Source organism: Gadus morhua, chromosome 10, assembly GCF_902167405.1.
Source record: "Gadus morhua chromosome 10, gadMor3.0, whole genome shotgun sequence".
In the NCBI taxonomy this organism is placed as follows: domain Eukaryota; kingdom Metazoa; phylum Chordata; class Actinopteri; order Gadiformes; family Gadidae; genus Gadus; species Gadus morhua.
Genome location: NC_044057.1, coordinates 12,459,614 through 12,482,503, shown reverse-complemented (window position 1 = coordinate 12,482,503; position 22,890 = coordinate 12,459,614). Strand labels below are relative to the sequence as shown.

General features: G+C 48.8%; 1 protein-coding gene across 6 annotated transcripts in view; it reads right to left on the bottom strand.

The window, feature by feature from the left end:
• Positions 1-870: 870 nt before the first annotated feature.
• Positions 871-22,890, bottom strand: part of LOC115552492 (LIM and calponin homology domains-containing protein 1) — a 50,238-nt gene continuing 28,218 nt past the window's right edge. For 2 of the 6 annotated variants that reach the window (XM_030368640.1, XM_030368646.1), the window contains 18 exons: positions 22,516-22,825; positions 14,995-15,118; positions 14,381-14,538; positions 13,448-13,997; positions 12,556-12,867; positions 12,297-12,378; positions 11,725-11,910; positions 11,359-11,406; positions 10,300-10,328; positions 9,629-9,730; positions 8,050-8,142; positions 7,259-7,429; positions 6,912-6,979; positions 6,455-6,634; positions 5,933-5,986; positions 5,023-5,131; positions 3,203-3,305; positions 871-2,917 (listed from right to left, as the gene is read on the bottom strand). In XM_030368640.1, coding sequence (XP_030224500.1) covers positions 2,892-2,917; positions 3,203-3,305; positions 5,023-5,131; positions 5,933-5,986; positions 6,455-6,634; positions 6,912-6,979; positions 7,259-7,429; positions 8,050-8,142; positions 9,629-9,730; positions 10,300-10,328; positions 11,359-11,406; positions 11,725-11,910; positions 12,297-12,378; positions 12,556-12,867; positions 13,448-13,997; positions 14,381-14,538; positions 14,995-15,118; positions 22,516-22,825 — 2,705 coding nt within the window. In that variant the 3' untranslated portion in view covers positions 871-2,891. The remainder of the gene's footprint in view (positions 2,918-3,202; positions 3,306-5,022; positions 5,132-5,932; positions 5,987-6,454; positions 6,635-6,911; positions 6,980-7,258; positions 7,430-8,049; positions 8,143-9,628; positions 9,731-10,299; positions 10,329-11,358; positions 11,407-11,724; positions 11,911-12,296; positions 12,379-12,555; positions 12,868-13,447; positions 13,998-14,380; positions 14,539-14,994; positions 15,119-22,515; positions 22,826-22,890) is intronic. The other 4 variants (XM_030368644.1, XM_030368641.1, XM_030368642.1 and 1 more) reach the window with 4 other exon arrangements.

Below are 22,890 nucleotides of genomic sequence, written 5' to 3'. Positions count from 1 at the left end.
TCTGTGAACTTTATGTAACTCGTTTCGTCCGGATTCAAAGTTATTTATATGTAGGTCATGAATGCTTATATTTAAGAATAAGGAACTATTTCTACACGTGCACATAGTTTTCCAGGTGTACCATTGAAATGATTGTTGATGATAAAAAAAAATAATGGTCCAAGTTGCTTCGTCACTTGTTATTGATGATAAAATGGCTGAGTCGATTTTATATTAGGATAAATACAGGAATTTCTAGATAAGATCTGGGCTGCAGGTGTGAGGCACCACGGACAGCGCAGGCACAGTCAGGCTACGACGTTAGTTATAAAGTCAAAACAATTAAGTTGATCCAAAGCAAGCTTTACTAAATATTAAAAATCTTCATCTAGTTTCGCTCCTCTGCCCGACAGTAGATTCCTGGTGTATTAGTGTTATCTATTAGTATAGATCTATTAGTATCAATATAAATTTTAGTATTAGTATATCTATCAGTGTTAGGAGATCTATGAGTATTTTTATATAAATTAGTATAGATATATTGGTACTATGAGCTATGACTGTTATTAGATCGATTAGTGTTAGTATATATATTAGTGTCAGTATGTCTATTAGTATTAGTACATCTATTAGGATTAGTAGATCTATAAGTATTATTAGATATATTAATATTAGCAAATCTATAAGTATTAGTAGATATATTAGTATTAGTAGATCTATAAGGATTGGTAGATCTATTAGTATTCGTAGATCTATTAGGATTAGTAGATCTATAAGTATTAGTAGATCAATCAGTATTAGTAGAGCTATGCTTAAAGTAAATGTATTCAGACAAATACAAATACACATTGTGCAACGGTGAAACTTTAAAGAGACACAAACAAGTTCTCCTTTTGGTTTAAACATTTTATTTATAAACATACATTATGCTAGAAATTCCGCTGCATTTGACCTGCTCCTATTGGGAAAGTCCTCGGGTGCATAAGACAATAAATACCAGCTCATTCCCAGCCACGGATCCTACCCAGAAGCCTCAGCAACATCCGAACCAGAAGCTAAAGAAGAATACAAATGGTAAGAGCGCAGGAATACTGGAGAGACGGGGAGCGGAGGGCCGTTCGGTGTGGGCTCAACGTGCTTCTGCATACAGCCTCAGCACCAGAACATCTCGACCAGATTGTGTCGCGATGCCACAGATCCCAGCCCAGCGGTGCGAGTGCCGCTCGGCCGATATTACTTCTGCCGTTAAATTATACGAACGCGTCGGCTGAATATTTAACGGCATCATATTAAAATCTGCAATTTCAACAAACACGATAAACAGCTGCGGTGCAATTAAACAACATTTAAAATGAAACCCATTTCAATAATATTTAATATCGGCAATTTCTTTAGTGTGAAAATGAGGGTGAAAATCCTCAGGACCGACCAGACGGGGGCTCCGCGTGGACCCCCCGATCTGAGAGACCAGCTAGCTCTGTCCTGCTAACCCTAAGGCACATTTACGCTATCGCTCCACCCTCCTCGCCCCTCGTTATTCGCCCCTCGTTACTCGCCCCTCGTTACTCGCCCCTCGTTACTCGCTCCTCTCTCCTCATTACCCGCCCCTCGTTACCCCTCGTTACTCACTCCTCTCTCCTCGTTACTCACTCCTCGTTACTCTCCCCTTGTTACCCCTCGTTACTCGCTCATCGTTACTCGCTCCTCGTTAAGTCCCCCGCTGACCGGCCGGCCAATCAGGTGGTGTTTAACGAGCAGGACATTTGCATAAGTCGTACATCATGATTCCATAATAAGGATAAAAATATGCTTTATATTGATATAAAGTAATACAATAACAAAAATGGTAAATATGTTATTGCTCTATCGACGAAGCATCATCATAAATACAAAATATTTATTTATCTCAAGCAAAATACCGCAGCCAAGGCCTGTTTACTGCATGGGTCAGTAAGGTGAAAAGGTCAAAGTTCAAAGGTCAAACACAGCTCAGACGTCCCTCGTTGGGATCATCAGGAGACAGAAGGAACAGCCACTTAACTAAAGCCAATCAAAGTCAGAGTTTACGCGTAAAGAAATCCTTAACATACAAATCAAAACCTCTAGATTAGAATAACAATATCTCTAAGACCTGGATACCAGTGATTATATACTCAGTTATTTTCTGCTCATCTTTACGTTGCTCTTTGGGACCAGGAATAAAACCTTTGAATAAAACCTTTGAATTTGACACATAAGGACTACAACTCTAGAAAGAACCTCTATAGAGCAGTATTCTATAATGATCCTCTATAGAGCAGTATTCTATAATGATCCATACAGAGCAATGGTCTATAAAGATCCTCTCATAGAGCACTAGTCTATAAGGATCCTTTAATAGGGCAGTAGTCTATAATGACCTATCATGGAGCAGTAGTCTATAAGGATCCATATAGAGCAGTAGTTTATGAGGATCCTCTATAGAGCAGTAGTCCATACGGTCTCATAGAGCAGTAGTCTATAAGGATCTATCATAGAGCAGTAGTCTATTAGGATCCATATATAGCAGTAGTCTATAAGGTATTATAGAGCAGTATTCTAGAAGGATCCACATAGAGCAGTTGTCTATAAGGGTCCTCTATATAGAGCAGTTGTCTATAAGGAGGGTCTTACAGACACCTCATGAAGTTGATTCGTTGGTCAGATCTGATGCAGTCTCTTGATTGGTCGAACAGGGGAGATTCTGTGATGTCACACGCAGGAGTCACATCCATTGGCTGAGATTTCATGAAGATATATGATAACATATACATGGCAAGTCTTGAAACCTTTTACCGCCCGTTCTGATTGGCCCATGCCCTGCAGAGGGAGGGGCCAACCAGGTGAACCATTGGAGGAGGTGAATGAGGAGGACATCTTTGGTCTCCTGTACATCACAAGGTGGTCGGTTGACCAGCAGCTGAGAGAGAGAGAGAGAGAGAGAGAGAGAGAGAGAGAGAGAGAGAGAGAGAGAGAGAGAGAGAGAGAGAGAGAGAGAGAGAGAGAGAGAGAGAGAGAGAGAGAGAGAGAGAGAGAGAGAGAGAGAGAGAGAGAGAGAGAGAGAGAGAGAGAGAGAGAGATTCCCAAAATTATTTCGAAAATTAGTCTAATGTACATCCATACATCCATGACTGTTAAGTATACAGTCCTTCAGCACACACACACACACACACACACACACACACACACACACACACACACGTACAGCGGGAGCGGATGTAGCACTGGTGGCAGTTGAGGAGTCCGTTCCTGATCCGGACGTCCGTTCCCGTGGTGGTGTCCCCGAGAAGACCCCGACACACCCCGCACTAAGAGAGAGAGAGGGGAGAGAGACCATCAGACCAACTGAAGGAGAGAAACCATCAGACACACAGAGACCAACTGAGGGAGAGAAACCATCAGACACACAGAGACCAACTGAGGGAGAGAGACCATCAGACACACTGAGAGAGAGAGATAAAGTTCAAAGTTCAAAGTACTTTATTTGTCATTGCCATAAAGACAACGAGACAGTAGAGGCAACCAGACTTACACAGCTAAATAATAATAAATAACAATTAATAAATAGATTCATAAATATCATTCATAAAATAATAATAAAAATAATGAAAGCAATATATCTCCATATCTCCATGTTAAGGTGCATCAAGTATTAGAGTGCAGTCCATGGGGGGCAGGGAGGGCTGGGCCGGGGTTGGGGGGAGATGAAGGGGGGTGGGGAGTGGGGTGGTCAAGCTGTTGAGGAGCCTTATTGCACAGGGATAGAAGCTCTTTGCCATCCTGGAGGTGCGTGCCTTTTTTGATCTGAACCTTTTCCCTGACGGGAGTAACAGGAACAGATGATGGGCAGGATGAGAAGGGTCTGTGAGGATGCGTTTAGAGCGCTGCAGGCAACGGGAGGAGGAGATGGACAAGATGTCGGGCAGCTCTACTCCAATGATCCTTCCCGCTGTTTTAATCAGCCTCTGGATGGCTGCCTGCTCCGCCTTTGTACAGCCGAGTCAGCTGTTCTGTCGGCCCGGTAGACGGTGCGGCCTGCTAGCTGGATAGCTGCGTCTGGTGTGGTGCTGTCTAACCACGTCTCGGTGAAGATCATGCAGCAGCAGCGAGTCAAAGTCCTCTGTGCTGTGAGTCGAAGTCTAATCTCGTCCAGTTTATTCCGTATTGAGCGAACATTGGCTAGGAAGATTGAAGGAAGCGGTGGTTTGGATGGGTTAGCCTTTAGCCGAGCTCGTTCACCGGCCCGCTTTCCTCGCTTCTGCTTACGCTCACAGCGTCTCCTCTGCCGGCCTGTTGAGGCAGAGCTTTCGCTGGCTAATCTGCGGATCTCGGGAGGGATGGATATCTCGCTTGACAGTCGATGTACATCACGATTTATGAGGAGCTCAGCACGGCTATACTGTTTTGCCAGTGGAGGGCACATTAGTGTTAAAAAACAAAAAACGATTAAAAAACAAAAACGTTTAGCCTGGAGAGCTGTGTATCCATCGCCATGGCAACGCAAGTAAACAATTACACTAAAACTAAAATAAAACTATAACTAAACTATTACTAACAAAAATCTATGGTCAGGAGACCCCCAAGATGATTGCGTGGCAACAACTTCACAATTAAACTTAAATTAAACTAAGACTACAACTAAACATTTACTAACAAAACCTAAAAGTCTGGAGAGCCCCAAGCCGCTGCGTGTGTACGCGCCGCCATGGAGACGGACTGACCACCCCACTCCATATATACCATCAGAAACACTGAGAGAGAGAGAGAGAGAGATACCATCAGAAACACTGAGAGAGACCATCAGAAACACACACACAGAGAGAGAGAGAGAGAGAGAGAGAGAGAGAGAGAGAGAGAGAGAGAGAGAGAGAGAGAGAGAGAGAGAGAGAGAGAGAGAGAGAGAGAGAGAGAGAGAGAGAGAGAGAGAGAGAGAGAGAGAGAGAGAGAGAGAGAGAGAGAGAGAGAGAGAGAGAGAGAGAGAGAGAGAGAGAGAGAGAGAGAGAGAGAGAGAGAGAGAGAGAGAACCTTGAAACACTGGATGTGGAAGAAGAGTCCGAGCGTCTCAATGATCATGGCCGCGCCCTTCCCTAAGGCCCGCCCACAGCTGGAGCACAGCTTCCGGCCACTCACCGACCTGGGGGGGGGGGGGGATTATTAAATTACAGAGGAGATAAAGGTGGAGGGGAAAAGACAAATGGAGAACATGAGAAGGAGAGGAGGAGAGGAGGGGAGAGAAGGAGAGGGGAGAGGAGCAGAGAGAGAGGAGGAGAGGAGAGGAGGAAATAAGGTGAGAATGAGAGAAGAGGAGGAGAGAAGGAGAGGATCCAAGGGGCGGAGCTGCTTCCTGCCCAGACCCCGTCCCCCAGCCTGACTGTGTCAAACGTACCCATCGGGGATTTAATAAAGTTAAGCTTGAAGAGAACAGAGGATAGACAGTGGAGATTGGTTCTATAGATCTAGAACATGTAGAATCATCAGGAAGCTCATTCTAATTAGCTAGAGCTCTCTTAGTGAACGTAGATACAGATGAGTACAGAGACCGAATCAAAGCGTAGATTCAGACACGGCCACACACACACTTGTTGGCACACGCAACCATACACACACACTTGCTGACACACACTCACGGGCACACGCATACACGGCCATGACCAAACACACACACACACACACAAACACACATCCATGCTGGCACACACACACACACACACACACACACACACACACACACACACACACACACACACACACACACACACACACACACACACACACACACACACACACGTGTGGGCTCAACGGGTGTGAGTGCAGAGATGATGTCATCGGCAAACAGAGCCTCTGTTTGCCGCATATTGTGAGGAGGAGGGGGGGAGGGCCCGCGGTGCATTGTGGGTAAGTAGCAGAGCGCGCAATGACCGGGCAGAAACAGTACCTGTTGGGGGCGGGGCAGGGGGGGGGCTTAGAGTTTAACTCAACAGGACGGCACCTGAAAACAGACAGCAACAACATGACGTCACACCGCTGCCCGCACCCCATTGGCTGCCGGGCCCCGCAGAGAGAAGCCAATCAGCAGGCAGACCGGGGGGTGACGTAGACCTCCACCCGCCTCCACCCTGAGCGGTCCTGAGTTAACGCTAACCCGACGCGAAGTTAAACATTACGTCAGGAATAGTTAACGACAGATATTGGCGAGAATATTTTCGACGCTGTCGTGAGGTTTGAGCGCCTGATGGCCGGAGAGCGACGAGGGGAAATAGACAGGAGTGTGCTGCCACCTGGTGGCCATTATCAGGAACTGCAGCCCGTTTCACAGAGATGGGAAATACATACTATAATGTCCTGTGGCCTGAGGAAAGGGATTATGGACGATCTGGATCATTTTCAAAACACACACACACACACACGCACGCACGCACGCACGCACGCACGCACACGCACACGCACACACACACACCTGCGGTCTCCTTTGGGTTTGCTGGGGGTGCTACAGTCCAGGACCTCTTCCTGCTTCTCGCTGTGGGCGGGGCTTCTGGCAGGGGCCATGGTTGTGGGCGGGGCTTGAGGCAAGGCCTTTTGTCCGTTTTGCATAGCCTGGTGGACAGCTTCTGATTGGCTGCTGTTGAGACTGAAAGAGCTGCAAGACAAGAGTTACACAGTCAGACCATACATGGGCATACACACGCAAATATGAAGCTTCCTTTATGATTAACTGGAATCATAATATGGGACACTCTGGAGCTGTGATAAAGGACAGACTGTAGCTGTGATAGAGGACAGACTGTACCTGTGATAAAGGGCAGACTGTAGCTGTGATAAAGGGCCGACTGTAGCTGTGATAACAACAGACTGTAGCTGTGATAAAGGACAGACTGTGATAATGGACACAGTCATGTGATGAGGTGAACCCTGACCTCTTGGCGGTCTTCATGCTATCGTCTGCTGTGCTGATGTCACTCGTTCTGTAGTTTTCACTTCCAACCTGTCAGCCAATCACAAAGGTGAAAATAGGAAACTTAATAGGAATTTGATATAATACAATATATTAATATAAAATGAAAATAATAGAACACAATATAATACGCATATAATATAGCATGACTATAATATAACATGTATATTAATAACATGAATATAATATGATCTAACAAATAAAAAGTAACATGAATATAACAAAATATAAACAGGAATAAAATATAATCGCATATTATATAATAGTAATAATATCAGAACATTTTCCTAATAACCATCAGATCCCCACCGACTGTCTCTCCTGGTTCTCCCAGCTGCTCAGCGAGGGGGCAGCGACCCCCTGTGGCGGTCGCGGGTTCTGCATCCCCCGGCGCGGGGAGGGGAGAGAGGCGAGGGGGGAGGCTAGGGAGGGCAGGGGGGAGGTGAGGGGGGGCAGAGTCTCCTGCAGCAGCTTACGCTCCTGGAGTCACACATAAATAAACATACATACATAAATATATACGGTAAACGGTAAATGGACCCAATTTAATGCAAGGCCACACCTAGGTCTTAGGGAGCATTTTGGGTTATTAGTCTTGCTCAGGGACACCTCAACACTCATCTACGAGTCGAACTAGAACCTGCTCTATCTCTTGAGTCACTGCCCTCCCATATATAAACCAAACTCTAACACCATTTAGTCATTGAGGAGACGATTTTTCCTGCAGTATCTCCTGAATAAAATGCTATTACACTTAATATGCTAGCACACTAAATATGCTAGAACACTAAGTAAGACCCATAGCCATGTCTGAGTTTATCTGCTGAGCAGATAAACAGGTATTATCAATAGTCCTCCAGTACTGTTAGCACATAGAACTCTTCCAACTCCCTGTTTCAACAAATATTACCCACATGCATCACAGTTATTAATAGAAGTACCCTTATCTCTTACACACACACACACACACACACACACACACACACACACACACACACACACACACACACACACACACACACACACACACACACACACACACACACACACACAGACAGACAGACAGACAGACAGACAGACAGACAGACAGACACACCCACCTCCTGGTGGTACTTCAGCTCCTCCTCCACCACCTCCTTCTGGGCTCTCTCCCACTCCCCCCTCAGTCGCTCCTGCTCCCGCAGATACTGCTCCTGTTACCACGACAACAACATCAGCACCAGCACAGGGACACAACCTCAGCACCACATTGCTGCTTCTCCTGCTTGTAAGTGAGTGAATGAGTGTGTGAGGGAGTGAGTGTGTGAGGGAGTGAGTGTGTGAGGGAGTGAGTGTGTGAGGGAGTGAAGGAGGGAGCGTTCGGGAGTATGTTTGGGGTATGAGAGGGTTGAGTTTAGAAACAGGGAACACAGAAAAAGCAGCCAATCAAAGTGTTCCGACCGACACAGTTTACAGATATACTCAATCTGATTTAACAGTTATTCCAGTTTATCCTGATATTTGTAAAACCCAGAGTGATGGAGAGACATAGACATAGAGAGAGAGAGAGAGAGAGAGAGAGAGAGAGAGAGAGAGAGAGAGAGAGAGAGAGAGAGAGAGAGAGAGAGAGAGAGAGAGAGAGAGAGAGAGAGAGAGAGAGGTTGATAAAGGTAGAGAGAGGAATAAATATAGACAGACAGAAGAGAGAGTGAAAGTAAATAGTGAAAGGGGGACAGCAGAACGTCAAGAGTCTCCGAGCAGCGAGCTCAGAGCCCACAGAACACAGAACTAAGTCTCCTGAACAGAGCTGAGCCGGCTTGTCTACATTAGAGTTGGAGTTCAGTTTATTTCAAATCTTCTATACTATTGTCGGGACCCATGAGATGCACTCTTCCCTGCGTGAGACGGTGAGATGGTGGTATTCAGAGAAAGCTATGCGTTGTTAATCAGCGTTGTTTTTCTAGGGCGTTCTGACACCACCTAGTGGCCGATGTGTGAACCACACTAAAACGGTGGAGCAGCTTGAGGCTGGAGAGCAAAGCTAGCTGTGGAGATATGTATCTCCTAGCATCACACGGAACTCTGCTGGGTTACTGCCTAGCTCTCTCTGTGAGCTTACATGCTATGGTAGCTCACGCTGTTTTGCGCATTAAAACATACAAGCATGCATGGTTTATATTGCATGCCACCAACGTGTCAAACCCATCGACTCAAAGAGCTGATGCTTTTGAACGTCAATGTTTTTAACCTCTTCCTGTCGGCAGAGGGCGCCAGAATCACATCTGATCCTCACGAGTCACGATAGAGTCGAACAGACCGGGACTTATTTGAAAGTAACTAGAGCACATGCAGGGGATGGAGCTGGCGAGCCCTGCTAGTTAGTGCCTTGCTCGGGGTAGCTTCAACAAGTTGAAGTATGCGTGGAATCGAACCAGCCACCCTGGCTTGCGCCTTCCGCAGATTACAAAGGGAATTTAAACGAGTGAGCCTGGCTGAGTCAGTGCCTTGCCAGGCTGCCCAGGGTCCATGTTAAAGGTACACAGGGAATGGAACCAGCAACCCTGGCAGGTTAGTGCCTTGCTCAGGGTACAGGTTAAAGGGAGACAGGGAATGGCACCGGCACCCTGGTGCCTTGCTCAGGGTACAGGTTAAAGGGAGACAGGGAATGGCACCGGCACCCTGGTGCCTTGCTCAGGGTACCTGCAGCAGCCGGTCCTGGTCCTGCTGCCACCTCTCCTGTCTCCGCCGCTCGTCCTCCGGGTCCCAGGGCCCCCGCTCCCCTCGGAGTGTCCCCGGGGGCCCCTGGATCCCCACACACACACACACACACACACACACACACACACACACACACACACACACACACACACAGATAACCACACGCACACACACACACACACACACACACACACACACACACACACACACACACACACACACACACACACACACACACACACGCAGGCAGACACACACCCACGTTGAGGGAGAAAGGAAAGGGAGACAGAGAGTTGTTCTAACACAACAGAGTACAGAACACTTCTACAACACGACTACAACGACGGTCGACGGATCTACAAGACTGCAAGACCACAGCACCAGGCTCAGAGAAACTACTGGAGGGAGAGAAGTAGGGAGAGGGAGAGAGGTACAGAGGGAGAGGGAGAGAGAGGGAGAGAGGGAAAGAGGAAAACAGAGGAAGAAAGAGAAGGAGAGAGAGTGAAAGGAGAGCCATAACTGGAGTGGTATGGGCCATGTTCCGTGGGTAATAATAAACAGTGTTCTGTTTTCTAAAGTTTCAGTCTGTAGTGTTCATGTTCATGTTTAGATCACATCCCATAAACAACGCCTGGCGGGGGGTCCGTACTCACGTTGCTATGGCGTCCCTGCTCCTTGCCATCTGCAGGGGGAGAGAGGGACACAGAGAGGGAGACAGAGAGCTAGCGTTAGCCGCGAGTGCTAAAGAGCTGCACGCTAGCACACAGGGGGACATGCGACGGCTGAGGGTTAGTGATGTTAGACCACAACATGGAGGCGTTTCAGCGACAACATCCGTTCAACAAGAGGTTCTTCACAAACACAGAACACCAAGCAAGTCTGTGTGGATGAAACGGAAAAACCCACCTATCATACGATCGCGTTAGCGGGCTCGTAACACACCCTTACTAAAGACTTCTATAATAACAGTGGACTGTACTGGTCTGGTCGTAGTAGTAAAGCAGTATTAACTAGGGGTGGGAATCACAGGGTACCTCACAACACGATACGCGATACATGGCCCGTGACACGATAATATCGTGATATTATCGTGACATTCTGCGATAATCTATATTATTAGACAATCCTATAATGATACATCACGATATATGTCTCACGATGAATACAAAATGATTGTGTAAAGGTAAATTGCTGAACTCTTTATTTCACAGTCCAATCTGAGTTTTTGGCTAGTTTTTCAGCTACTCGTCTTTGGCTAGTTATAGTTATAGTTTCCTTCATTCTTGTGTTGAGCGCCACCTGGAGGAGCAGGGAAATCAGTTCAGAACGCCTTATTTAATTAATTCAAAGGTCGATATTTGGGGCAATATCTCCTGACGAATCATTCAGGAACAAAGCATAAAAATGCAAAGAGAAAATCAAAAAAAAAAAAGATAAAAAAAATCTACAAATATCATAACGGCATTTGACACCAGTGTATCGATCCTTGCATCGCACGGAGAATGACGACGATATATCGCCGTATCACTATTTTGTCCCACCCCTGGCATTAACCACTCACTGTTGTTAGCGAACATGTTAACAAAGTCCAAAGCAGAAGCGAACCGAGAACAGCAACAGAAGCTAAACAAGACGCAACAAGCTAAGGGAGTGGGGCAGCCCCTGACGGCAGGGGGGGGAGACCCTGTAAAATATCTGAGGGGCGGAGTTACCTGGCGAGAGGAAGAACTCCCGACGGGAACTCACACTGTTTAGGAGCTCTACATGGGGAGGGGGGGAGGAGGATGGTGGAGAGGAGAGGGGAGTGGGGAAAGGAGGGCGGAAGAGGGGAGGAGGAGGGGGGGAGAGGGGAGGAGGAGAGGAGGGGGAGGTGGGGCGGAGAGGAGGTGGGGAAGAGAGGGAGAGGAGGAGGAGGAAGAGAAGAAGGAGTCAGGCGAGGAGCAGACCTATCGCTCTCCTGCGAGCGAAGGTGAAACACAAAAAATACGACCTTTCACCCAGGAAGCAAACCATAAGAAGCAGGAGGAGGAGGAGGTGCAGGAGGAGGAACAGGCCTTAGTATTATGGGATGTATTCACCTGTTCTGGTGGCAGAGGGAGAGCTGTAACCGAGGGAGACAGAGACATCTGGAAGACCGTCTGATGCGTAGGACCAATCGGGCAGCGAGCCGCTGGGCTGCAGACACACACTAGGCTCTGATTGGACGAGAGGGGGGGTGTTTGGTTTGGGAGTCTGCGTCGGTTCCATGGACGTGTTCTGAGGTTCTGTAAGGGAACACAACAGACCTGATGAGGTTCTGTTTCAGCGACACCAGATCACAGCAGCACAGCGAGACACACGGACACACTGATCCGTGTGTCTCGGATCAGTGCTGTTCCTAAAACTTCCACACGAGGGCAGACTGACAGTGAGAGAAAATGTCCTTTACTAATCAAAGAGGAAACTAGGGGGTCACAGCAGAAAGACTGAAACAGGTAAAAATACATAAATTAAAATTAAATAAAAATACAAATATCCTATATACAAAACGAGAGATGTAGAAACGTAGATCTATGTACACAATAACAGAATTAGAAACGTAGATCTATATAAACTATGAGAGTGTTAAAAATGTAGATCTCCAGTCATAGAACCGAGTGTGACGTCTGACCTGGGGGCGGAGCTTCAGCCTTTGGCTCCTCCCTCTTCAGATGGTCAGCAGTTTCTCCGCCTCCTCTCAGCTCCCCTTGCTCCTGGAGGAGAAACAGGAGGTGTGAGTCTTTATGTAATACACCACGTAATAATGTGTCTAACCCCAACCTGCTCCTGAATGACCTGTCTCTGTACTGTCTAACCCCTACCTGCTCCTAAATGACCTAATCTAGACCGAGTGTTGATTGGTTGCAGTATAAGCCCCTCCCCCTCCTCACCGTGGGGGCGGAGCTGGGTCTGCCCGGGGGGGCGGGGCCCAGGGGGGCGAGGCTCCGGGCTCCAGGACCGGGCTGTGGAGGCCCCTGGATGGCGACAGGCAGGGCCAAGGCGGGCGAGGGCAATGTGGGCGTGTCCATGGTGGGCGTGGCCCGGGGAGGCGTGGCCCGGGGAGGCGTGGCCGGGGTGGGTGAAGGGGGGAGGAGAGGCAGTGGTCGGGAGGGGGAGGGTTGGAGGTGCGAAGGAGAATCTGTTGGCGTGCTGAGGGCGACATCATTTCCTGTGTCTCCGGTGACGAGCTTCAAAATGTCCGCCTGTTGTGGGGGGGGGGGGGGAGCAAGTTAATTAATTTACCAGGAAGATCTACATATTAAAATACCTTTTGATGTGAGAGAGGGGGAGGCTGGGAGAGGAGGTTTCATGACGAGACCTCCCCCCCCCCCCCCCTGTGTGTGGGCTCTCATTGTGAGTCTTGGATCCACTTCACAGGGCGAGTGGCCCCACTCATCTGCTCCTTAAGTCTATAGGACCGGGGCCCCCCCATTCACCGGGGGCCCGACCACATTCCAGATCCACTCCTCACTCGCCCTGTTTCATAAAGACCTCGACAGAAACCCCGTAACCCACGACGACGGATCCACCATCACCAGACCCCTGAACCCCCCCAGACCCCCCACCCCCAGACCCTACAACCCCCAGGCCCTACACCCCCAGATCCTACACCCCCAAGACCCTATAGCCACCAGACCCTGAAACCCCCAGACCCTGAAACCCCCAGACCCTCCACCCCCAAGACCCTATAGCCACCAGACCCTACAGCCACCAGACCCTGAAACCCCCAGACCCTCCACCCCCCAGACCCCCTAGAAAATTCACCAGAGGGGAGAGACGCACCTTCCCACTCACAGGTCCTGGTTCTGCTGAGGGTCCTGGAGAACCAGGAGATCTAGAGGGTCCTGGAGATCCAGAGGGTCCTGGAGATCCAGAGGGTCCTGATCCCCGGGGTCTGGAGGGGGAGGCGGGGGCCCTGGGGAGGGGCCGGGGGCTCAGCAGGGGCCCGGCTTCAGGGGAGAGGGGGGCGCGTGAGCAAGGGGGCTCCGAGGACCGCGAGCGAATCTGCGGGCGGTGGGGGGGCGAGGAGGGGGAGGAGCCTCGGGGGACCTCCTCCACCCGGGCCTCCACTGTGGCGGTGAAGCGAGGCGCCGGTGCCGACTGCTGCCGCAGGAACCTCATTGGTCCGTCGGAGTCGTGGGCGGGGCCGAGGGGGGAGAGAGGGGAGAGGGGGGAGGCAGGGCCGTGGTCCAGGAGTTTCGGCAGCTGCAGCCGCTCCATCACGGCCTCGCTGATGGAGAAGCGCTGGGTGTAGCGCTGGAGCACCACCGCCGCCTCCTCGGGGGAACGGGCGCTGCGATAGGCCAGGCGTAGCTCCTCCTCCCGACGCTCCCTGGGGGGGGGAGGAGAGTTACTAGGCAACCACACTCTCATCCGCCTCAACACACGTTCACGATTTCCTCAGATGGAGGAGGAAACTCAAACTATGTCTAATAACACATTATAGAACGTTTAACGTAAACAGGAAACAGGAATTAGTCAGATAGAGGTGTAAACAAAAAGTAGGGTCAGATAGAGATGTAAACAGGAAGTAGGGTCAGAAAAAGATGTAAACAGGAAGTAGAGTTAGATAGAGATGTAAACAGGAAGTAGAGTCAGTTAGAGATGTTAACAGGAAGTAGAGTAAGATAGAGATGTTAACAGGAAGTAGAGTTAGGGGGAGGTATGATGCAAAAACAAGAAGTTGAGCTTTGTAAACAGGACATGAGGTCGTACTTGTCCTCCACGATCTCGCGGTACGTCTTGATGCTCTTCCTGCGCTGGGCGGATGCCCCGCCGCCTGACATCAGCTGCTCCATCCTCTTCCTCTCCTCCTCCTTCCTCATCAGGTCCTGAGACACACTGCGCCGCCGCGTCTTCCAGCGCGCCAGGTCCTAACACACACACACACACACACACACACACACACACACACACACGCACACGCACACAAACATATAAAGACGCACCATATACGCAGAAACACACACACACACACACCATACACGCAGAGACACACACACACACACACACACAATATGAGAACATAAATGCCTAAACATCCATATTTAATATACATACACATGTAGTAATGTCGACAGACAAACACAGACACATGTATATAAATATACATATTATATAATAATCTAAATATACATGTACATGTTTTTACAGACGCACATTTTAAATAAATACATTTAACCAACAATGAGAAATACATTTGAATACATTTAACCAACAAACAGGAAGTAGAACATCACAGACTACAGGAAGTAGATGCAAAAGGACAGAAGTGGACAACAACAGGACAGGAAGTGCACCACAACAGGTCAGGTAGTGGAGGAGCTCACATCCTGCCAGTGGTCGTCGTCGTCCTTCATGCGGTGGTACTGGCTGTGGATCCCCTCGTGGCGTGCCTGGCAGTGGGGCTGAAGCCCCACCTCCTCGCCACGCATGTCAATCATACTCACACTCCTGGAGATAAACATACACACGCACACCAACACACACACAGTTAGATAGACAGGCTGTACATCTGTCTCCCTGTCTGACTGCACCTTCTGCGTTTCCTCAGGGAACCTCCAGCTCTATAGAGCTAGAAGAGTCAGCATAGAGCTAGAGCAGTTAGCATAGAGCCAGAGCAGAAGAGTTAGCATAGAGCTAGAGCTGAAGAGTCAGCATAGAGGTAGAGTAATTAGCATAGAGCTAGAGCACAAGAGATAGCATAGAACTGTAGCAGAAGAGTTAGCATAGAGCTAGGGCAGTTAGCATAGAGCTAGAGTAATTAGGATAGGGCTAGAGCAGAAGAGATAGCAAAGAGCTGGAGAAGTTAGCATAGAGCTAGAGCAGAAGACCTAGCATGGAGCTAGAGCTGAAGAGTAAATATAGAGCTAGAGCGGAAGAGATAGCATAGAGCTAGAGCAGTTAGCATAGAGCTGGAGCAATTAGCAAAGAGCTAGAGCAGAAGAGATAGCATAGAGCTGGAGCAGAAGAGTTAGCATAGAGCTAGAGCTGTTAGCTTAGAGGTAGAGCAGGAGAGATAGCATAGAGCTAGAGCAGTTGGCATAGAGTTAGAGCAGAAGAGATAGCATATAGAGCTTGTGCAGGTAGGGTCCCTGCTGTCTGGCCTGCTCTCTGCAGTGGCTACTGATTAGCATTCAGAAAGTAGCAGCGTGCCTCCACCACTCATGTTCAGTTCCTTAGCAACACAGCAAACATCTCAAACTCAGGGGGGCGACGTACTCAGTGAGACATGCCGCGGATTCCAGTTAGGTCTGTGTTCAGCGTTAGGGTCGGGCCCAGTGTTAGGGGCGGACCCAGCGTTAGGGGCGGGCCCAGCCTAAATGGCGCATCCAGCATTACGGTTGTGTCCATAATAAGGGGTGTGCCCTGGGATAGGATTGTATACAGCCTTAGAGGTGTGTCCAATGTTAAAGAGTGTCCTTAAAATAGTGTGTCTCAAGACAAGTCCAAGTCTTGTTTGTTAGCCAATAGCTATGTTCTTGCCAAAGTCAACTCCATGAACTTATCAATCAATTAATCAATTAAACAATAACATTTGAATAATAGTTATAACTATTCAAGCCGTTAATGTATATATTTTATACATTTATACCAGGGGCTTTAATCCAGTTAACTGACAACACTCTTCCATCAATTGATTTGTCCAGGAGAAACTTTATTGGCAGAGTGTAGCATTGCAGCGACAGGCCTAAGGCAGCCAATCACAGCAGGACTTACTGTGAGGTGGCGGTCCTACTAGCAGTGGTTCTGATGGACCATGGAGAGAGACGGAGGGAGAGAATGATAGAGAGCCACCATAGAACCAAACACACCCTGTATAGCAACACACAATTAAACAACACCTGTTTGTTAGCTAGATCGCTCTAGGCTCTAGATAGCCGATAGCCTCTAGCTAACCATTAGCCTCTAGCTAGCTGGCTAACCTGAAACACTATGACCTCAGCAGACATAAGGCTCAACTAGAAAGCGCTATGTATGGTCTATAAAGTGTTACTTCATTCGAGAGAAACTGTTTAATGTTTATGAGTCGTTGACATTCAGTCCGTCTCATATCTAAGTGACAGTGACAGACGACCAATGAGAAGAGGTCAGAGACGCCCGTTCCGCCCACAAGGGGGAGCTGTCCTCCACCAGACCTCAGCAGGAGCAGCTGGGAGGTGAGGTTGAACACATCCATGAGGTCTAGGGGCTAACCACCTGACCTCCTGACCTGTCATCCATGAGGTCTAGGGGCTGACCTCAGTCTGAGCTTCCAGGCTGTGGTGGAGATGTACTCCAGACTCCTACAGACAGGTGAACCAGCTTCATGACACCTTCAGGCTCCAGGGACCACATGAGGGGTTTAGTCGGGTGATGGAGGCTAGCTAGCTCACCCTGCAGCTGACGGAGCTGTCTGGGTGGATGTTTCTAACCCTGGCAGTAAGCAGGAAGTGGAGCTTCCTTTGAATAATCACGACACACATGCTTTTCAAAGTAAAAGTTATGTACCGTTGGTGTTGGGTTACCTTTTAAAATTAAAAGCTCTGCGGTGTGACCACTCCCTGCCACTGATCAGAGGACCGAATCCCGGGCATAACCTCAGTCGTACTGACTATTTATCTTTTGTGTTTCCAGGTTTCATCCATTGCAGCGTGCTGATTGGCTGCTCTAGTTCGAGCTGACTAATCAGGCTTCAGCGTTGGAACATGCTACAGCCAAAGATCATCCAGGCGATCGGAAGCAAAACAAAACATCGGAAACGTTCAGTCAAAGTCGGCCGAACGACTCAGCGTCATGCAGCGAAAACGGGACAAAATTAAAACCAACGACATTCCAGCGCGTCTAGGCTGACGGTCCGATCTAAAGCAGGTGGTCATGTGATCACGTGATCGTCAGCATTCCATTCACGCATGAGCCAACGCGTAGTTCACATGCTGCAAAGCATCATGGAAGTTGTAGTTCTCCCGGGCCTGCGGCTGTAGTTCCCTGCGGTCGGAGACGCATGCAGTGCGTCGGCGTGACAACGGCGGCTCACGTTGGCGACGGCGCCGTCGTCTCCCCTCCGCTGGTTTTCATGGTGACGCTGGCGTCTGGGACGGGCAGGAAGCTGGGCTTGGTGGGTGGGGCTCGGGGGGGCGGGGACGGGGTCATATTTCGGAGGGAACGCCTTTGGCCTCGCTCCGACACCCCGGCCAATGAGAACGCAGCCCTCGTCCTGATAAGCACCGCCTCTTCCTCCTCCCTGTAAATCTCAGACGGCGACTTCCTGTCCGTGGGTGAGGTGGGGGCCGCGCTGGTCGCTAGGGGCGGCGGGCGCAGGAAGTGCTCCTCTGAGGAGCAGCGTGCGGTGGCGCTGCTGGGAGAACGCCGCGTTACACAGGCCACGCCCCAAAGCTTAGCTCAGCTAGCTCGGTTAGCGTAGCCAATACACGTGAAGTCTCTCCTCAAATCACCACTCGGCTGTAATCAGGAGCTTTGAAACCCTTCATTTGGTGCCGCTAACCATTCCAGGGCTAACCACCAGTGCTAACCATTCCAGGGTTAACCACCAGTGCTAACCATTCCAGGACTAACCACCTGTGATAACCATTCCAGGGCTAACCACCAGTGCTAACCATTCCAGGGCTAACAACCAGTGCTAACCATTCCAGGGCTAACCACCAGTGCTAACCATTCCAGGGCTAACCACCAGTGCTAACCATTCCAGGGCTAACCACCAGTGCTAACCATTCCAGGGCTAACCACTAGTGCTAACCATTCCAGGGCTAACCACCAGTGCTAACCATTCCAGGGCTAACCACCAGTGCTAACCATTCCAGGGCTAACCACCAGTGCTAACCATTCCAGGGCTAAACACCAGTGCTAACAAACGGAAATCACCTTTTTTTTCCTTCACACTGTCAATCATTGCGGGCACTCAGAGAACATAGCGATCTGCACACAGGCTGTGTATTTGTATATCCGTTTTATATTTGTCTAAATGAGTCATGCCTGTGTATTTGTTATTTGTACCTTTATTCCTGGTGGGACACACAACCTCAGGAAGACCACCTTGTTTCCTTCACATCCTGAGGGTGGTCCCCACCTCACTTTCACTGTGTGTGTGTGTGTGTGTGTGTGTGTGTGTGTGTGTGTGTGTGTGTGTGTGTGTGTGTGTGTCAACACGGCTTGCCATCAGGGTTGGTTTCATTGCAGCTTACAGAGTAAACACCAAAGCATTCTACCCATCATGCTTCTCTCCTTCTGTTCATTCTGTTTAAACTGTTCAAATCGATTCATCCGTCTACCGATCCAGTCGTCCATCTCCACACCGTCTTTCTACACAAGAGGGACGGGGATGAAATCATATGGGCAGAGTCATCCCTGTGGGAGGGAGGAGTCACCTGTGGTCGGAGCTAACCGCCAGCTGATTGGCTGTCTCCCGGGGGGGCGTGTTGTGGGGTCGGGGCTGGGGAGCACTGCACCTCCTGAAGGACAGTCCCCAGAGGCCAGGAGGCGGGATGGCCCCTCCCACCTCCTCCTCCTCCTCCTGCTCCGTCATCCAGTTCTGCGGTCCGGTGACCAGTGGAGGGGGTGGAGGAGGGGTAACCATAGTGACCGGGGTGTTATGGGGTGTTCGGAGAGGGGAGGGGCTAGGGGGATGGGACTGGGGCTCCAGGGACGGACTGTTGACTCGGGTCATGTGACTAAAGGAGCAACAACAACAACCACCACAGTCCCAGAGGACGGTGTCCACGGCAACGATGGAACCAGGAAGTGATGTGAAGGTTCACAGGGGACCACCGTATATGGTCCAGGAGGAGGAGGAGGATGATACGCAGTAGAGGAGAGGGGAGAGGGAGGGGTGGTAAGAGGGCGAGAGAGAGAGAGAAAGAGAGAAAGAGAGAAAGAGAGAGAGAGAGAGAGAGAGAGAGAGAGAGAGAGAGAGAGAGAGAGAGAGAGAGAGAGAGAGAGAGAGAGAGAGAGAGAGAGAGAGAGAGAGAGAGAGAGAGAGAGAGAGAGACACACACACCGACAGGGAGAGAGGAGAAAGAGAGAGGGAGATGGAGAGAGGGGTAGAGAGAGAGAAAGGAGAGAGAAAGAGAGAGAGAGGGATTGAAGGACGGATAGCGAGAGGTTTGTAGAGACGGAATAAAAAGTTATGGAGAGAGATTAAACAGAACAGAAACAAAATATATTATGACATAATCGATGGAGATAATTCATGATTTGCTAAATAAATGTTTAAAACTGACGGTTAAGTTGAGGCTGCTGTGTTGTGTTGCATTAAAAGCATCGCTTCCTGGTGCCCATGACAACACAAAAAACCGGAAGGGAGTTCACCGCCCTTCAGGAAACAACTTCAATCTCAGCACCAATCCAGAGGCAGTTCAAATCCTCTACAGCCAATGAAAGCCCACCATCAAAATTGGAGTAGATATTTTTTTTTTTTAAGAGAGAGCGACTGTTGATCTATAGACGGGTTTCTTGTGTACAAACAATACTAGGTGCGCGCGCAGTCAGGGGGCAAAAGCCTGCTTCGGAGTGAACTGATATCAATGTAGATGCCGTATTGCTTGTAAGTTCTCCCTGACACAGTTGCAATAAAATGTAATTTTACTGAAAAATCGCTGTTTTTCATTGCATCACAAATCATAAAAACATATACTGAAATGTCCATGAATTTCACTCAACTTACCAGGTTTTGACGGTTGTTTTAGATGTTTCCAATATCAGGAGCACGGTCCTAATGTTAGTTAACGCGCTGATACATGTGAACTTTACGCACAACCGTCCGCAGTGGATTGAATCTTCAGGAGAGTGACGGCTATTAGCCTATTATATATTGGTATAATTTAGGCAGTGTGCGAAATACCCCCACCCCCCCCCACCCCTCATTGCAGAGGATAAGACAAAAGCCGACATACGTAATGTGTGTGGGCAACAAAGTCACTGTTACCAAAATCAACATCTGTCTGTCCCTTCAAAATAAAGTTTGTGACGTGAGTGATTGGAGCAGCTGCTGACAGATGTGCTGCTGACAATGACAGTTTCACTAAACCTGAGCCACCATCCAATCCTCCCTCGTTCACGTCCTGACGTCTCTTGGACATATAAATGCATAAATCTCTGTATATTCTGTGTTTTTCCTCTCTTCAACTAATTGTTTCAGTTTTTGCCGGTGTCGGTCTGCAACGTGAAATCTGGTGCGCACCTGTTTCTCTCTCGCATACTCGCTCGCTCTCGATCCGCATATTAAAAATAAAAACTAGTGAGGAAGAAATAGGCCTACAAACCCCCCGAATATTGACGAGTATTTCGCACACTGAATTTATGTAATAATGCACAAATAATTTCACTTTTTTTTCTGCAGGGATAAATTAAACGCAATATTTACAGATCAAGCATTTTAATAAAATCATAGCCTAAATGTTATTTTAAAATTGCTCCCTCTTATGTGACAATCCTTACAAATACATTTCCTCCTTCACTCAGCAATTACAACGGAAGATCTTCAGGCCCTCAAAAACATTTGTCCAGAAGCTGCTATATTCACATCCATCAACACGGCTGCAGACTCGGACACAGACACAGCATCAGACTCTCGCCGCCTTTAGGACCTTCGGGACCCCAATCCGCCCTTTTAATGGCCTGGAGCCACAATCTTCTTCTTCTCTTGGCAAAAGGATGAGATCCTCTCAGGATATTAAACAGTTTCCATCCATCCTTTTGCCGATTCGTGCAATTTACAGCACAACAGCTCCTTGTCATTTTCGTTCTCCGCTGACTCCGCTGGTAAACAAATGACAAATGTCCCGCTTTCTGCCCCCTGGCTGCGCGCGCACATCTGCGATGACGTTGCACAGAAACCCGTCTATAATCCCAGCTCTCTGTGTCAGCAGATGTACCCCTCTATATACCTACCTATATATATACACACACACCTCTAAATACCTACTTATATAAACCTCTATATACCTAGTACCTACCTATATCTATACCTCTGCACCCTCCCTGCACGTTGCCTATCAGGGGGTCTTACACAACCAGGACCCCCACACGGGGGACACAGGACCCAACAGGACCCCACATGGGGGACACAGGACCCCATAGGACCCTTTAGACACCCGGTCACTTTCAAGACAACGTCAGGTGTGTACCATCTAAGGTCAATGACATTTGTATTTAAACTCTGCCCTCACATTTCATTAAAGGGACACTGTGTAATATTTTCAGTCATTTATAACCTCAAATCAACGTATTCATTCATAAATAAGTTCTCATTGGTGTGAAATTATCTCTGCCAAAAATCTCACTTATCCTCCTGAGCGAAGAATAATTAATATGTAGTTACTTAGGACGGGTAAGCTTCATGGAGGCTTCCATGTTCTTCCGGTCTATGAACTGCCGAGAGGGACAAAAAGCACTACGTGGTACAGGAAATGCAAACGCGTTTTCACTCTGAGCCAGCGTGAATGATGACTGAAATACTTCACTATCTTGCTCGAGGAATAATTACTCATACATCATTAGCTTCAATAATGATTCAATGCAGTTTGAAATTTGTTTGAAATAACGAACCTCATCATCACTCGAATGACTCGATGAGGTAGCATTGGATGATATGACACAGCTTCTTGGCATATACTGCTCACCGTAGTTTTTGAACAAGCGAGCACTAATAGTTTGAATGCAATATACAATTGTACCACTAGTTGGGAGTAATTTTTACACAGTGTCCCTTTAAGTATCTAATATTAACGTCTGATACAAAGAACTGCATATTAGAGATGTGTGGATGATTCTTTAACATATTTTTATCAACTAAACAGTGAATAAGCAGTAAATTAACCCTAACCCTAACCCTAACCGAGGTACACTCCTCTCACCTGAGCGGTCTGTCGCCCCCTACAGGCGAGGAGGTGGTGCTCCAGCTGCTACGCGGCACCTCCTCCTGGTCTCCCCTCCGGCGCCGCAGCGGGCCGGGGAGGTGGCCCGGGGGGGGCAGGTGGGCGGCGGCCTGGAGGGGGGCGGGAGCCAGGTGGGCGGCGGCCTGGCTGCGGGTGGGCAGGTATTGGTTGAAAGGCACGGCGGCCCGCGGCTCGCTCACCGAGGTGCGGCGGGCGAGCATGTCGTCCTTCCTCACGTCCGGAACCTTCCGCTGGGTCGGGGAGTCGGACTCAGAGTCAGAGCCACGGCCTGGATGGGGAGAGAGGGAGGGAGGGGGGAGGAGGGAGGGAGGAAGGGAGGGGGAGAGGGGGCGA